Source organism: Canis aureus, chromosome 17 (genome assembly GCF_053574225.1).
Source record: "Canis aureus isolate CA01 chromosome 17, VMU_Caureus_v.1.0, whole genome shotgun sequence".
NCBI lineage: Eukaryota > Metazoa > Chordata > Mammalia > Carnivora > Canidae > Canis > Canis aureus.
Window position 1 is genome coordinate 632,680 of NC_135627.1, and position 17,807 is coordinate 650,486.

Below are 17,807 nucleotides of genomic sequence, written 5' to 3' on the forward strand. Positions count from 1 at the left end.
AGTCAGCCACCTCCTATACTCCTTGGGGATCATGTACCTTTCTCTCAGCCTGTGCTGCCATCCTCTTTGAGACCAACACAGGAACATCTGCCTGGGTGGCTCAGCGGTTGAGCGTTTGCCTTTGGCTCAGGGTGTGATCCCAGAGTCCTGGGATCGAGTTCCACATTGGGCTCCCCAAGGGGAGCCTACTTCTCCTTCTGCCTATGTCTCTGCCCTTCTCTCTGTGTCTTTCATGAATAAATAAATAAAATCTTTAAAGAAAAAAGACCAGCACAAATTCTGGCATCCAGGACAATGCTGGAACCTGACAGTGTGTCTAGATCCTGCCAGCCTTTCCTGAGCAGGCTGCCCTGGTCACTTCTACACCTGGTATGCACTCTGGTCCAGACCCAGGAAGTGATCTCCAGCCATAACACTGTCAAGTGCAAATCTTTACATAATGCACATCCGGTACCTCTCAGGAGCTGGATCTCATCCTACTCCCATGTCTACACAAAGCCACACACAATGTCTCAGCCAAAGCCTCTCTGCCTCATCAGGTGTTCCATTTTAGTGACAAAGCTTGAGCCCATCATAGTAACTCCTGACTTCAAAAAGACTTTCAAATTCTCAAAAGCAAAATTAACTTTCATTTAAAATATTACAATGCCTTATTCTTTTGGGAAAAAAATAAAAAGAGAAAATGTTTCAAGTTACAGAAGACACAGGGAGTTCTAGTAGAATCTGTTAGGACGAAAGTCACGCACTCCATTATGACACTCAGAAAACGAAGCACAATCTTACTTCACATACATATACCAGGAAATGGGGAGGAGGGAGTGGGGATCTTGAGAGGTGAGCAAACAGAGTACCTTTAGGAAGTGGTGATCTGCGCGTGGAATTGTGGCATCTCTGGGTTTGGTCAAGATGTACCGGTTGTTCTGGGAGTCAATGAGCATGCTAAGACCCAAATCATCCTCCACTTCCCGCTTTGTGAAGTTTTGCTTAGAATTGGCCTCTTCTTCTTCCACTCTGAGAACTGCCTCAAAATTGACCCCTTTCACCTGTAAGAATACCCAACATTGTGTAATGAAAACCAATGAAATGTTCTCAAGCTCAATTTTTAGAGCAAAAATTCCATACAGAAGTGGCAGGAATGTTTCTAATATTCTGTCATGTGTGATGAAAGATCAATAAAGGCTCATTAGCATAAATCAGGAAAACTGTTTCAACTAAAAAAGTGATTTAAGGGTAAAAGTGTTTACGGTTCCTATGACTTTCAAACACCCGCTCTACCTGACTCAGGACACAACTTGTAACAAGAAATACATATTTGGTCTCCATCTCCCTTCCTGGCTCACAGCTCCCACAAACTGTGTAAGGAGCGACAGGAGCACCTTACAAGCCCTTTTATCCTCTCCTGAGTTCACAGCAGTGAGGGGATTTTTAGAAAGCCGCTAGGTAACCACAGGATGAGGCTGGCCACCTGCGGAACTGACCATGTGACCTCCAAGAGGACAGGGAGCTGGAAGCTGAGTTCATCACATGCCTACACAATGCAGCTTCCATTAAACCCTGGAAGTATGGGGTTGGGAGAGCTTCCAGGTTGCTCAACAAAAGGAGGTACTCAGCTGGGAGAGAAGGAAGCAGGCCTAGAGAACATGAAAGCTCCATCCACACTTTCACCTTTTCCATCTGGCTGTTTCTGAGCTGTATCTTTCATAATGACCTGGTAACCTAGCCAATAAACTGTCTTCCTGCATTGTGAGAGCCTGAGGAGGAAGTTGTCAGACCCTCCAAGGTGAAAACCTGGAACCTGTGATTGGCATCTGAAATGGAGGCATAGTGCTGGGCTGGGCCCTTGTCTGCAGGGTCTGCAGTGTCCATAGTGACCCAAGCTGATGGTGGTGGAACTGAAGTGGAGGAACATGTGGTAGGGAAAGCCTGATGTCCTGACACAGAAGTGCTCGGTGCACAGTGCATACAGGGCATGTTCCTTCAAAACAATGCTCACATGTCCTCTTCCCCTGCCGTTGGTGAGGTCAGAGAGCAGCCCTGCTTGACATTCAACCGACCCAGACTGTGTTCCCATTTGTTTTTATTACCACATACTTTTCTGAGTCCTTCTCAGGATTCAATTTTTGGCATCAATCTCATTTTTCCCAGAGTATCCTGAACATGTCAGAGCAAGTGAAAGGTCTGAAAGCCTGCCTCGCATACGATTCCCATAAGGACTTTAGGGCTCCCCTGAGCAGATCAGCACTGAAACCCGACTGTCCCAGGTCAAGCTTTTTGAGACCAGAGTCCCAATCCACCTGAAGGCAAAGTGGAACAAGGATGAGCTACTGGTGGGTAACTGACAAAAACATAATGCGAAGTAAAGGATAGCTAGTGTACTTTCTGCAAAACCATACCAAATCATTTTCTGGGACACACAGGTGTTTTGGTTTTATCTTCATTTCCAATTCACACTAAAAACAGACATGCCAACAAATTCAACCACACATCCTTTCTGCAGGCAGACAGACAAGACAGGAAACTGTCTTGGAATGCTACTTACTGATTTATTGTCATCAAAAGCATGTTCTTCTATTTCCTCCTCTAGACGATCAGCTGCCTTTCTCACATCTTCAAGAATTTCATCAAGAATGGATAAACTTTTGTTTTGATGTTGCATATTTTTGAGAGCTTCAACTTGATGTTTTTCTGCTGCCAGAAGTTCCACATATTCTGTCTCTTCCTGTTCATTGGTGAGAAAGGAAATGTGGGGTTTATTAAGAAATAGGCCAGGCTAGGATTTCCATTCAGGTGCCTCACTGGCGCTACCAACCAACATGCTCTCACTGTCAAATATGTTCATAAATGTGTAAATCTGGTTCCAGTCAACGAGAGAGGGTCGTCAAGTGTCCCAGATCATTCAAACATAATGGAGCTTAGCCAAATGTTTAGGGAAAGCTATTTGTACATACACACCACAAATGTGATATACTACTGTAAATAAATTCTGAAGGTCATCTATTCATCCAAATCACTCACTGAAAAGATTATATTCCAGACATCATGCCTACTATGCATGGAGGTCCAGTTGTACTCTAAAAATACCTATGACACTTGATTGTTGAGCTAAAAACTTCTAAGCAAGATACACACAAATTCTAAGTTACAAAGGAGAAACTGCTCCAGAAGAAACCAACAGCATTACTTGGAAAACTGATGGATGATGCCAACAATACAGGTATCTTATACAATCACATTTAAGTCCAAGCTATCAATCAAATCAACATCCTTACTAATAAAACATGCATTCATCCTTTAAAGGCATGGGGCATGGCTGGAACAGAAAAGCAGCAGGACGGTCCCAAGGACAAGCGTGGCTGTTTGACAGACTTCTTCTCAACATCATCCAATGCCTCTAACACAGCTGCCTGCTACACTACCCGGACTGTCTCAGATGTGAGGCACAAACCATGTGTAGAAAGTAAGCACAGTTGGATCATCAAACTCATGTTAGTTTCCTATTTTATAGTAAAACTATCTCAAATCAATACCACTAAGTGCCTATCTTCAAAATCAAGGAGTTTTCATGGCTCAGCTGTCCAAAGGATCTGGTAAGGCAGTAACATCTGTCAGATGAGAGCATCAAGGTCTGTTTCTGACATTCAATCACACACAAAAACAGATATGCTACTGAACCAAGGTGGCCCAAAACTCTGACTCCAGCTATCTATCCTATCACCATGTTCTACTTTGGTACTTTGGTAAAGAAAGTTTAGTAAGTTTGTATCCTCTCTACCTTTTAAACTGTGTGATAATACCATAACCCTTCTATGAAGATAAAGTATTTCATATACCGATGGTTTCTGACTTAGGATGGTTTGACTTAAGGCTTTTTGACTCCATGATGGTATGAAAGTGATACATATTCAGTAGAAACCACATGTGGAATTTTGATGGGATCTTTTCCTGGGCTGGCCATAAGTAGTGGGATCCCCTCTCATGATGTTGGGCAACGGGCATAAGGCCGCAGGTCCCAATCACACACCAATCACATGGAAACAATAAACACAATGACAAGCATTCTGTATTCACTTTCAGTACAGAATTCAATACATTACATGACATATTCGGAGCTTTATTATAAAATAGGCTTCATGTTAGGTAATTTTGCCCAACTGTAGGGCTAACATGAGTGTTCTAAGCAGGTTTAAGGTGAGCCAGGCTAAGCTACAGTGTTGGGTTGGTTAGGTGCATTAACTGTTATTTTTGACTTGCTGTATTTTCAACTTTTGATGGGCTTATTGGGATAAAATTCCATCGTAAGTCAAGGAAGATCAGTATTTAAACTGATGCATAAGAAATGGTATAAATGATGGCTTCAAAAAATCATATAAGTATCACATCTGCATCTCCCCATTTTCAAAATACACTTCATCAAAATCCTTATCTCAAATGTATGTATTTGTTTAAAAGTAATGTTAGTACTTTTATTTTCAGCAGATGGACATTAAAGACAACCAACCTACACACTAAAAGAAATTGTTGTCAGGAACTCAAAATGTTGATTGCGGTTACAAATATACTTCTTTCCATATCAGTTTACTGGTACAACTTAGGTCACTATTTTGGTTACCTGGGGATTTCCACAATAGAGAGAAGCATTAGAACAACTTCTGGAGGGGATCCCTGGGTGGCTCAGTGGTTTGGCACCTGCCTTCTGCCCAGGGCGTGATCCTGGAGTCCTGGGATCGAGTCCTGCGTCGGGCCCCCTGCATGGAGCTTGCTTCTCCCTCTGCACCCGCCCTCCTCTGTCTCTTATGAATAAATAAAATCTTTTGTTTTTTTTGTTTTTTTTTTTTAAAGAACAACTCCTAGAACAGACCCCTGGAATTCATGAAATGTAGCTATGCTAAGATCGTGCAAAAGGAGCGGAATATTTCTGTATGTGTGCTGCTGCACATGATCTGACTGGACTCCAACTTGATCTGCTCCCTGGCTTTGAGTGGGACAGACGGACCTTTATCGCAGCCTCCCTCAGGGCCTCCAGGCGCTGCCTGCTGCTCTCCTTCATGTTCACAACATCTCTGTAGTCTCCCTGCAGGGCTCGTTGCAGTCCATAGATCGCCTGGAACACTGAGTTTTCACTTTCATTCAGCTCCTTCTGGAAAATTTCAAATGTGTGCACCTGAAACAGTTTCTCTTCATCTGACAGGCTAACATCTTTTTCCACTGCTCTGATTGCACTATTCAGTTTGTTAAGAACCACAGCCTTTTGGCGAAGAAGCCCAGAGAGCTTTCTGCAACTGTCCAGGACCCACTGCTTCCTCTGAGCGATGGCTGCTCCTCTGCCTCGGTGTAACTTGATGGCATGTTTTGCTACCTCTTCGTGTTCTGCAGCATCTGCTATCAAACGAAGCAGTGGAAGCAACATCCAGAAGTAGTTTTTTTCCAATACCTTCATGATCCAATTTTAGAGGACAAGGGAAGGCCGTTTGAAGGTTTCTGCTAAGGTGAACTTGCATTTTAGATACACATTTTCAGCTGAAAGAGATTATCACATGTAGTTGAATAATGACTCATTACTATTGAGACCAGAGTTAAGTATTAAATAATGACATCCAGAAAACTATCACTTTTTTGAAGATGTTATTCTTCCAAGATAAATTTTAACACCTGAACTATCTATTACACCTGTAGTTAAATCAAACACTGAATGTTAAAGCACAGAGGCTGGTAAAGAGTTGAGACTACAGCCATTAGAAATGACAAATACCCACCATTTGCTTCAACGTGGATGGAACTGGAGGGTATGATGCTGAGTGAAGTAAGTCAATCGGAGAAGGACAAACATTATATGGTCTCATTCATTTGGGGAATATATAAAATAGTGAAAGGGAATAAAGGGGAAAGGAGAAAAAATGTGTGGGAAATATCAGAAAGGGAGACAGAACACGAGAGACTCCTAACTCTGGGAAACGAACTAGGGGTGGTAGAAAGGGAGGTGGGCAGGGGGTGGGTGGGGTGACTGGGTGATGGGCACTGAGGGGGGCACTTGACAGGATGAGCACTGGGTGTTATTCTATATGTTGGCAAATTGAACACCAATAAAAAATAAATTTATATATAAAAAAAGAGTTGAGACTAATGGTTACATTAAATTTAAAAGTAATTGTTTTTTTTAAAACTTAGCCTCATCTACATACTAAATCTGTGTGCAAAAGACAAAAATCAATTCAACTTATAAGGGCCCTTGTATTAAACCCCCAAAAATAGCATTGATTTCTGCTACCACAGATCGGTGAACCACCTGGAGGAAACATGGTCCACATCATTTATGAAAAAATGAGTAATTAGCTTACTCTACCATATTGTTTTCTTTCCAAAATCATTAGGAATTTCCCTAAATCTTCAAAATCACAGATGTCAAACACAGAAAAAGAAATTCGCAAAACACAAATCATAATCACACCTGGATCAGTAGGGCTTTATTAAATGTTCAAACATTTCTATCATCCAAATTGGGGTCCTTCTCTCCCTCTCATCAGGAAGCACTCGGGTACCATGCATGAATTTATCCTGGCAAGTGAAGCACAGATAGGACCCTGAGCATGACAGGCTGAAGGTTGCATTGAAGGCTGTGGTGCAGGCAGCAGTGGGTGCTACAGCTGTGGTGTCCAGATTATACTAGGAGGGCAGGGCTCTGTCCTCCCTCCAGAAAGAGTGATCAAGGAGCAGGGAAACACTGTGTCAGCAAGGTCACTGAGAAGGAATCACCTCAGAGGTAGGAAAACAGAGAACAAAGATGGAAAAAGTAACAAATGCCAAGATAGGCCAAGCAAGCTACGCCCTAAAAAATAACCACTGAAGACGTGGCAACCCAATCACTGGGCATAAGTAGTTGTGTCACAAAAGAAAACAAAACAAACTTGCCACTTACAAAAACTTGTACTTTAACGAAAACAAAATATTGATATAAATTAACTGGGGCACCTGGGTGGCTCAGTTGGTTGGGTGTCTACCTTTGGCTCTGGTCATGGACCCGGGGCTCCGGGAACCAGCCCTGTGTTCAACTTGCTCGGGGGGAATCTGCTGCTCCCTCTGCCTCTCCCCTGATCATGTGCTCTCTCTCTCAAACAAATAATCTTAAATAAATAAATAAATAAATAAATAAACAAACAGACTAATCATTAGCAGCAGCATCCCCATGAATTATGCCAAATGTACCAGTAATTTCCCATTCCTGGGGTTCTATTTACTCAAACACACATCTATACCTCAGTTTCACTAGCAATCCCAATTCTCACAAGTTTAATCTGGTTTCCCAGGCAAAACAGATCAGATGCGACAAAAGTAAGTGTTGGGCAGCCTGGGTGGCTCAGCGGTTTAGCACCGCCTTCAGCCCAGGGTGTGATCCTGGAGACTCAGGATCAGGTCCGTCAGGCTCCTTGCATGGAGTCTGCTTTTCCCTATGCCTGGGTCTCTGCCTCTCTCTCTCTCTCTCTCTCTCTCTCTCATGAATAAATAAAATCTTTAAAAAAAAAAAAAAAAAAGTAAGATTGTGACATTTCTAGAAAAAAAATTCTGACCAGACCAAGAAATGACAGCCAATAGAGAGTTGAGACGAAACAGAGCTTCTGAAAAACCAACACAAGAACTCTGCCAAGGCTAGCAGTCCAAGGGCTGAAGTATGCCCTTCAGTAGATGCTGAAATACAGGACAAGAGGGACACCTGCCTATCAAAAATCACCAGGAAAATATTATCTTCTGGCTCAATATTCTGGTTAGAAAGTCAGGAAACTGCTCAATTTCAAAACATTTTTGAATCCTTGGGCTGCTGACATTATGTACTACAACAGTTCATTTCTTTTCAACATGAGAATATACTGCCTAAACTACCCAACTTCATGTTAGTTTTAATGTAACTTTAAGTAAATGTTAACACCTTAAAAATAAATAAGTGGTTACCTAATGATAGTAATGCCTAGCAATTTAGTTAATCTCTCACTTAATGACTCATTTTATTGCTAAGCTTCTAGTGTTGCAGGGGACAGAAAGAATTCAATCACTACTTCAGAAGTGCAAGCTTTTTTAGTATTTTCCAGAATCAAGATAGAAATTTCCGAAGCTTTGTCAAGGTTTCCCATTTTCCTTAAAAGATCTCAAACAGGGATTCTTTTATGGATTTCAAACTTCAGACAAATAACCTGCCACACAGTTTGTGAACAACACCCTTCTATTCATCTCTGGTTCCTTCCCTAAACATGTTCCTGAAATTAAATAGTTAAAACTCTACCCCTCAAAACGAGGGACTATTACATTTTATGGGAAATCATTGAGAATTTTGGTTGTGGTAATACTAGTCTTTCCACTAAAACAAGCTTATATCATGAATATGAAACTGAAATTATAGACTGAAAATATGAATCACTCCTTTTTTATAAATTCAATTTCATCTTACCTTCAAACTTAACTACCAAATCCTATGCACTACTAAATTGTAGCATTGTCTTCAAGAGATATTAAACATTTTTACCTCCATTGTTCTGTTATTATCTTCAATTATAAAAAGACACTTTGGATTTATTGTGATTAAAAGAACTAATATAAGGAAATCCTGTAAATTTTATGATGAATTCCTAGAATTTCTGCATCTTTTTTTTTTTTTTAAGATTTTATTTACTTATTCATGAGAGACACACAGAGAGACAGAAAGGGAGAGAGAGAGAGAGAGAGAGAGAGAGAGGCAGAGACACAGGCAGAGAGAGAAGCAGGCTCCATGCAGGGAGCCCGATGCAGGACTCGATCCTGGGTCTCCAGGATCACACCCTGGGCCTAAGGTGGTGCCAAACCGCTGAGCCACCCAGGCTGCCCTGCATCTTTTTTTAAGATCGTATTTATTTATTTGTTTATTTAACATTTTATTTATTTATTCATAGAGACACACATACAGAGAGAGGCAGAGACACAGGCAGAGGGAGAAGCAGGCTCCATGCAGGGAGCCTGATGTGGGACTCGATACCGGGTCTCCGGGATCACGCCCTGAGCTGGAGGTGATGCTAAACCCACTGAGCCACCAGGGCTGCCCGAAGATTGTATTTATTTATTTGAAAGAAAGAGTGAGCATGAGCATGGGGAGGCGGGAGGCGCAGAGAGAGAGGGAGGAACAGACTCCCCACTGAGCAGGGAGCCCCACGGGGACTTGATCCCAGGACCCTGAGATCATGACCCCAGCTGAAGTCAAACACTTAAATGACTGAGCCATCCAGGCAACCCTAGAATTTCTGTATCTTGATTCACTGATACAGCCTCAAGGATCGCGAGGCTGTGCAAAGACAGCCTATCACAGGGGCTCTACAACTCCTTTTCCACAGCGTTGTTAAATGACAAACTGTGGAGAGGGGAGCAGATGGGGCTGTGGGAGGCCAGGGGAGCAGGAGGAGGGACCCCGTGGAGGGAAATGGTCTGTGTCCTGGCCACATAGGTGGCCACAGGAACGCACACGTGACACACACACACATGCGTGCATGAGGATTAAGCCTGGGTGAGGTGGGTGTATCAGACAAATGCAGTCTTCTGCTTATACCAGATGTTTTGTCAGGAGCTATCATTGGGGAAATCTGGGTGAAGGATTTACAGGATTTCCTTATATTAGTTCTTTTAACTACTTGAATCTATAATCATCTTGAAATAAAGTTTTAAAAATTCAATATAAATGCTGTTTTCCACTAAACCCTTATAATGTGTAATGATCACCATTTACATTACAGAACAAGGAAAACACGCCGATTATGTTTTTTTATATTTTAACCTAGGAAATGCCCTAAACCAGAACTAAAGGTTTTAAAGATGTCACTGCTGTAGTAAAACACAAAGTTACTTTTCGTTTAAAGCAACAGCAGAATCAGTACTCTGAATACAACCCACCCCAAAGGTTTCTATTTACATATATTTCAACATTATTTAAACTATATCTTCACAGGTTTGCCAAATCTCTAATGGGTTTTGCTTGCTTGATAAATGCAGAACAGGATTCCCAAAACTTACCTTAAAATTGATGAGAGAAACAAATTGATGAGATTATTTGATCAAGAACAAAAATATTAAATAAATGTCTTAAGCAATTTAGAATAAAAAGGCAAATGGGTTCACCATTAAGCCCACTCAAAAAATAAAAAAACAAAACAAAACAAATAATCTCCCAATACTTTTAGGGGCAACTGGGTGATTTAGTCAGTTGAGCATCCAACTCTCGGTTTTGGCTTAGGTCATGGGTGATGTCATGAGTGATGGGACTGAGCCTGTTGTCAGGCTCCATACTCAGGGAGGAGTTGGCTTGAGATTCTCTCTCCCTCTCCTTCTGTCCCTCCCTGGCTCACACCCACTCTCTCTTTCAAATAAAAAAACAAATCTTAAAAACAAAACCAAAAAAATAAAAAACAAAACAACTTCGAATACCTTTAATACACTGTCATACAAAAATCACATTACTCTTATTTTGTCCAAAATCTTTAGCAATGCAGAAACATCACATCATTTATTGCATAGAGAGCTCAAGAGCAAAACACAATGATGTAGTCTAAAACCAGCCTTTTTCAGAGCAGTCACCCAGGTTCAGGTTTCTCACACATGCCTCTAACTCTGAGCTCTGTAGGACTGCAGGACGTGTAAAGGGACTATTTCCTTAGACATCTGGCATGAGAGAGTGCCCTAGAGCCCTGGGGTTGCTCAAGTCCCTTCATGGAATGGGGCTGGGGAGGCAGATGGGGAGGGGAAGACTGGGGAGCAGCAGCTCCTCTATTCTTTTCCATTTTCTATAATGGGCTAAAATCCGAAAACCTCACAGCTCCGCCTCCCAGCGTTCTGCCTATGTGTAGCCCCAGGATGCTCCATCATCTCTCCTCCTCTGGACCTTCCAGATCCACTTTCTCTAATTTTCCTGATCAAACCACTGAAAAAGAGTCTAGTTTGTTCACCACACTCGCAGTGCAGCCAGTCTGTGCGGCAGAGGCCAACCCCACCAGGCTCCAACACAACTCTCCGGGGGGACCCCAGCCCCACCCCCTCAGCTGAAGCAGGGCTGGCCCTAGGTGTGGGGAGTACTGACCTGGTATCACATGCAGCACCTGGCGCTGTGTGCGGGGGATGCCAGAGCAAGTGGCGTGGGTGTGGCAGGAACAAAGCTAGTAAGTCCAACACCGGTTATTCAGCTTCTTCTGAAAAAGGAGAATATAAAGACCACTTGTAGGAAATAGTTTAAAGTTAGGGTTTCTCTGTGTAGGAAATAGTTTAGGGTTTCTCTGTGATACCAGCCACACTTCAGGAAATGAACAGGAAACAAAGCAGGGCTCAGGGAAAGGTCTTAGGGAGCTAACTCCCCAGTGAAAATAACCTGCCACAGTGTAATTTGTGGAGAATTTTATTTTTTTTTATTTTTATTTTTTTAAAGAGAGATTCTTTTTTTTTTTAAATTCTTATTTATTTATGATAGTCACAGAGAGGCAGAGACACAGGCAGAGGGAGAAGCAGGCTCCACGCAGGGAGCCCGACGTGCGACTCGATCCCGGGTCTCCAGGGTCACGCCCTGGGCCTGAGGCAGGCGCCGAGCCGCTGCGCCCCTCAGGGATCCCGAGAATTTTAAATAGGAACAAACTGAATGACAAAAATATGATTCTTAAAAGACAAAGTACTTACGACCTTACGAATCCAACTCCCGGATTCATATCCAATTCGTAAAATAATCAGGCCATGAATCAGGAAAGAGAGACAGGAAAAAAAAAAAAAAAAAGACAACGAAGGACGATTCTGAGGGGCTACGCGGCGTTTCCGACACTTCCTGTCACCGACCTACAAAGCCCCACACGTTCCAAGGGATCCAAGGACCGAGGTCCCCGAGGTCCCTCTTTAAGAAATCGCTGCCGCCTAAGACAGACCTCAGAGCCCGTAAGGCCGCGCGATCCAAAGGGTGACCGGGAGGACGTCCGGGAAGGGGCCGCGCTGCCTTCCACCCCCGGGTGCCGGCGCGTCTGGAAACACGAACCTCGGGCCCGGCGGCGTTCTGAGGAGGACCCAGGAGGCGCGGCAGCGGGGCCCGCCGAGGCACCGGCCCGACACCCGCAGCCGTCGCAAGCTCGGGGCTAATCCCCGCCTCCGTCGGCGCCCGGTCCCCTCAGGGACGCCGTCGCGCCGCTGCCGCTGCCGCCGCCGCTGCCCGGGGCGCCCAGGAGCAGGGAGGGTCACACCGCCCCTCGCGCCGCGCAGCCCCGCAGCAGGCACCGGCAGGGGGGCGGGGGCGGGGGCGGGGGCGGGGGCGGGCCTGCGCGCGCCGCGGGGTGGAGCCTGGACGCCCGGGACGCCCGCCCCGCGCCGACCCCCAGCAGCGCTCACCTGCACGCGGCCGGCGGACGTGCGCGCTCGGTCCGGGTCTGCGGCGCCGGGAGCCGAGCGGCCGGCAGGGTCGCGCCTCACTCGCATCCCTCTAGCACCGACAGGCCCGCCCCGGGGCGGGGACGGGGGCGGGGACGGGGACGCGCTCGGGCGTGGGGAGGGCCCCGGCCGCGGCCCTCGGTCGCCCTCTCCCGAACGCGGTCTGCGCGGACGCGCCCCGAGGGAGCGGCGTCCCCTCAGGGGCCGGGCCTGGGTCCCGGCGGCCCCGGGCGGCGCGGTGCACGTCGGGAATTGTAGGAGGCGGCGGGCCTGGGTCCCGGCGGCCCCGGGGGCGCGGTGCACGTCGGGAGCTGTAGGAGGCGGCGGACCTGGGTCCCGGCGGCCCCGGGGGCGCGGTGCACGTCGGGAATTGTAGGAGGCGGCGGGCCTGGGTCCCGGCGGCCCCGGGGGCGCGGTGCACGTCGGGAATTGTAGGAGGCGGCGGGCCTGGGTCCCGGCGGCCCCGGGGGCGCGGTGCACGTCGGGAGCTGTAGGAGGCGGCGGGTCTGGGTCCCGGCGGCCCCGGGGGCGCGGTGCACGTCGGGAGCTGGGAGGCCGAGCCTGACCTGAGCGTCCCGCCCCCTCGCTCTGAGTGGGTGTCCGGGCGCCGCCGCGGGGGGCGGGGCGGGGCGGGCTGCGGGCTGCGGCGCCTGCGCGGACGCGGAGCCGGCGAGAAGCCGGGAAAGCGCCGGGGAGGATGGTAGGTGGTGGACGGCGTGGCCCCCGCCGGGCCCCTTCTGCGCGCCGGGGCGGGGGCGGGCCGGGGCCGGGTCGGGGCTGGGGGAGCGCGGGGCGCGAGGGCCACGGGGGGCGGGGCGGGGCGGGCTGCGGGCGGGCCTGAGGGCGCTCAGGGGAGGCGCGCAGGGGGGCTGCTGCCGGGTGGCCCGCGGCCCGGGGGAGGCGCTGCGACGGCGCGTGTGGTCGGGCGCGCTCGCGGCCTCGGACACCCGGTAGCAGCGACGGTCCTGCGGCAGGTGGAGGACGAGGTGGGGGTGGACGCGGGAGGGTCGGGGCAGGCGGGCGCGGGACGGTTCGGGTGTCCGCGCCCCGCCCGAGCCCCCAGCCGAGCCCCGCCCGAGCCGCCCTGCAGAGCGCGGAGGGACCTCGTGGTTGGTTGGAGACGCGCTGCAGCGCAGGAGAGGGGCCGCTGGAAATGCGGTGGAGGCGTGCGGGTCGGTGCTCCCCAGGACTCCCTGGGCCCGCGAGCTGCGCAGCTGTGGGCTCAGCATTCAGGGCGCTGCTGCTGCGGCCTGCACCGGGCCTCCCTGCACCGGGCGACCCTGCACTGCACCTTCGGGCTGTGGTCAGCGCTCGGGGCTGCAGAGGCCCAGGAATCTGTGGGGTGCGCCGGGCAGCGGTGCCCAGTGCTGGGGCAGAGCAATTCCAAGGGTGGGACTGCATGCGCGGAGCTGTCCAGGTGCGCCCTAGAGGGCGGGTCCCAGGAACTGGAACGTGCACCCTGCTCCTGTGCAGGCTGGCAGAGGACAGTGACCTCGTAGGAGCCTGCGGAGGGGAGCGCCGCCAGGCGGGAGGCGGCTTCTAGGGCCCAGGAAGAACAGGCTCATGTTTGTCCTGGTGGTCGTGAGGGGCAAGTGACAGGGCTTCAGACAGGAGGGAAGTGGTCTGGGAGGCCTGAGGGTGGGACTTCAGGGGGAAAGGAGCCTAGAGAAGGAGACGCAGGGGCTGGCCCCAGAACCAAGAAGACTAAGGACAGCGAACCTAGAAACCCAGAGGGCGCACGGTCATCAGGTCATCACTGCAGCCAGGAGGCTCTACCTGGCCCTCATGGAGCAGCTGCCCTGCCTAGGCAGGAGGATGAGTCCACCACAGGGCCGGGTGGAGGGAGGGAAGGAAGGGGAAGGGGACCATGGACGAAGGCTGCGCGGCGAGTGCAGAGGCTGAAGAGCCAAGAGCGCTTAAGGGGATGCTTGAATGTAACTCCACCCCTGCCTGCTGTACACTGAGGCACACACAAAATCAGTGACAAAGTTAACGGAATTAATTTGATCCAAATGTTTGCCGTGGCTACCGCTAACCAAATGTTTTGTTGTGTCTGTGGAAGGGCATTGCAAGAAAAACCTTTTGGGAGCTCCCTGGGGGCTTAGTGGGTTAAGCGTCTGCCTCCAGCTCAGGTCATGATCTCAGGGTCCTAGGACTTGGGTCCTGAGGTCAAGCCTGGCTCTTGCTCCCTGCTCAGCAGGGGTCTGCTCCTCCTTCTGCCTCTGCTCCTACCCACTGCTTGTGCTCACTACCCCCCCCCCCCATAAATTTTAAAGAATCTTTAAAAATAAAAAAAGAATAACTTTTTTTTTTTCATTTTATATCTGGGTAGTCTTGGTGCCCAGACTAGCAGTGAGCAATTTTTTTCAAAGTCACAGTTGGATATGTTTTAGACTTTTCCTATAGATTAGAGATTTTATTTGAGATTGTCCATATTTTTACTTCAAGAATTTTGTATATTTTAACAAAGTTAGACCATTGAATATGCCTCCCCTCCAAAAAAAAGAAAAAGCTGCTGTTAATTTCTTCGATGCATAAGCTGTAGTGAGGGCCATCAAAGCTTGAAGGAGAGACCCTGGTCCTGCCTGTTTTTGGGCTTTCATTAATGTTACGTGGATGTAGCCCGTCTAAGTGAATCCAGAGCTTGCTTCTGTCCCCTGGGATGTTTTAGTTATGAGACATTTTGTTGTAGAAAGCTTCGTGCCAATTCCTTTTTCTTTCTTTCTTTTAAAGATTTTATTTATTTATTCATGACAGAGAGAGAGAGAGAGAGGCAGAGGGAGAAGCAGGCTCCATGCAGGGAGCCTGACATGGGACTCGATCCCAGGTCTCCAGGATCACACCTCGGGTTGAAGGCAGCACTAAACCGCTGGGCCACTGGGGCTGCCCGCCAGTTCCTTTTTCTACAGATCACAGCTTGAGTGTCTCAGTACATTTTGGACACGAAGCACACGTGGTGTTTACACTTAGCCAGTGACCATTGTTTCAATCATGGTTACTTTCTGGAGAAACCAGTAAGGGGTAACATCGAATGTTGCTTGTTTGTTGAGAATCCCCTTCCTTTTCATTCTGGCCAGGGAATGTTGTTGGCCAAGCCTAGACCCACAGCTGCCGCTACCTACCCTTGTGGAAGGAGCACCTACCTGGTGACCCATGAGGCACCGGGAATAGATGGAGGAGGGACTGTCAGTTTCTCCATCTGTCCTGCTGCCCACTGCGTAACTGCGTAGTAACAGGTCAAGCCCCTTTGCCTGGCTTGCTCCATACACACTTAGACCTCTTTCTAGAGTTTTCAGAGAGTATTCTTCTTTACCCTGTTGGTATTTTGTCATGTGTTAGGAGAAGCTTCAAGAGGTGATTATCAGGAATTCACCTCAAGACCAGAGAACGTTTACCTGGCGTGAATTCATCAGCATGTGATGCTGGTAAAAGAATTTAGTTACTGGGGCGCCTGGGTGGCTCAGTGATTGAGTGTCTGCCTTCAGCTCAGGTCGTGATCTTGGGGTCCTGGGATCGAGTCCTACTTCGGGCTCCCTGCAGGGAGCCTGCTTTTCCCTCTGCCTATATGTCTCTGCCTCTCTCTGTGTCTCTCATGAATAAATAAATAAAAATTTTAAAAAAATAATAATTCAGTTGACTAACAGTATGCTATTGTGTTGATTAGTCTTAGAGGTTTTAAGAGTATGATACTGGAATTTTTTTGAAGCATAATCCACATAATATAAAATCAGCTATTTTATTTTATTTTATTTTATTTTATTTTATTTTATTTTTTTAAATCAGCTATTTTAATTATTTTATTTATGATAGTCACAGAGAGAGAGAGAGAGAGAGAGGCAGAGACATAGGCAGAAGGAGAAGCAGGCTCCATGTACCAGGAGCCCGACGTGGGATTCGATCCTGGGTCTCCAGGATTCCGCCCTGGGCCAAAGGCAAGCGCCAAACCGCTGCGCCACCCAGGAATCCCAAAATCAGCTATTTTAAAGTGTATGACTTAGTGGTGTTGAAGACATTCACAATGTTATGCTTCCACTACCTCTGTCTAGTTCCAAACCATCTCAAGATCCTCAAAGAAAGCCCATGCCCATTAAGCAGTCACTGCCCATTTCCCACGCCCCCCAGTCCATGGCAGCCACTGGTCTGCCTTCTGCCTATGCATTTGCCTATCATTTCATATAAACGGAATCATGTGACATCTAGTTTTTCATGTCTGACTTCCTTCACTTGGTATAACGTTTTCAAGCTTCATCTACATTGTATCATTTTTCAGTACTTTGTTCCTTTTTATGGCTGAATTTCAGTGTGTATTGTGTATGTACACCAAATTTTATTTTACAACCATGACAGAATTTTAAATTGAGCACTGATGGCAGTTTTCATCATACAGATGTCATGAGCATTGCTAGTGATACGCCGGGTGGGTTTTGGACATGTATCTCCCCTTTAGTTGCTGAGGGAGCCGTTGGCTTTACCCACCCTCCCGTGGGGAAGCCATCACCTTCATTAAAGATGCTGCTTCCCTTTTGTCAGCTAATTGTCAAAACATGTGGGATCTGTTCTAATTTAGTTAATTTGATCTTACCAGAAAGTATAACTGAGCTCTTTGTCTAGTTCTTTTCAGTGGCTCAGTTTCAGGAAATAGGGTACTGAATATATATTGTCTATATCTCCCTATAGTCTAGATCAGAATTAGAAACTACAGCCTGCAGGCTCAATCTCTATGTGTGTAAAATAAAGTTTTATTGGTACACAGCCCATCTGTCATTTACACATTACAGAACTGAGTAGCTGCAGCAGAGACCAGTGGCCCCTCATCTACCATTCTGGGCCTTATAACCTGAGCTTCACCTTCCCTTCATCTCTGAGGAACCAATAGATAGGCTTCAATAATCTGTGTGAAGACCCCCAAATCTTATGCAAAAAACACATGTTTTGCCTAAGAAAGGATCCGTGATTTTCACCAGTTTCTAGAAGGGACACAAGATCCCAAATGATCAGCAGTCATTGTTCCGAGTAGCCAAAAGGTCAGTGCCCTGTGTCTACATCAGCAGTTCTGACACTTAATAGAACTGGGTTTGGTATGCACTTTAAAAAATTATTGGAGCCCCAAAGAGATTTTGTTTATGTGAATGGTAGCCATCCGGATTTACCATATTAGAAGTTACAGCGAAGGGGGATCCCTGGGTGGCTCAGCGGTTAAACGCCTGCCTTCAGCCCAGGGCGTGATCCTGGAGTCCTGATATCAAGTGCCACATCAGGCTCCCTGCATGGAGCCTGCTTCTCCCTCTGCCTGTGTCTCTGCCTCTTTCTCTCTCTCTGTCTCTCATGGATAAATAAAATCTTAAAAAAAAATAAAATGAAAAGTTTAAAAATATTTGTGTACTTAACAATAATCAGCCTATTGCATA

General features: G+C 47.3%; 2 protein-coding genes across 20 annotated transcripts in view; one reads left to right on the top strand and one right to left on the bottom strand.

Moving 5' to 3' along the window:
* The window catches only part of SLC9D1 (solute carrier family 9 member D1), a 47,727-nt gene extending 35,183 nt beyond the window's left edge, over positions 1-12,544 (bottom strand). For 2 of the 12 annotated variants that reach the window (XM_077854871.1, XM_077854862.1), the window contains exons 1-5: positions 12,361-12,518; positions 11,081-11,189; positions 4,994-5,517; positions 2,540-2,719; positions 852-1,043 (exon numbers count right to left, since the gene is read on the bottom strand). In XM_077854871.1, coding sequence (XP_077710997.1) covers positions 852-1,043; positions 2,540-2,719; positions 4,994-5,437 — 816 coding nt within the window. In that variant the 5' untranslated portion in view covers positions 5,438-5,517; positions 11,081-11,189; positions 12,361-12,518. Of the gene's footprint in view, positions 1-851; positions 1,044-2,539; positions 2,720-4,993; positions 5,518-6,445; positions 6,553-11,080; positions 11,190-11,667; positions 11,687-11,906; positions 12,162-12,360 lie in introns of those variants that run through there. The other 10 variants (XM_077854867.1, XM_077854868.1, XM_077854869.1 and 7 more) reach the window with 10 other exon arrangements.
* Positions 12,545-12,999: 455 nt separating this feature from the next.
* DCUN1D2 (defective in cullin neddylation 1 domain containing 2) overlaps positions 13,000-17,807 on the top strand; it is a 34,087-nt gene continuing 29,279 nt past the window's right edge. For 6 of the 8 annotated variants that reach the window (XR_013355408.1, XR_013355410.1, XR_013355409.1 and 3 more), the window contains exon 1: positions 13,000-13,099. The gene's annotated coding sequence lies outside the window, so the exon portion shown is untranslated. The remainder of the gene's footprint in view (positions 13,100-17,807) is intronic. The other 2 variants (XM_077854877.1, XM_077854882.1) reach the window with 2 other exon arrangements.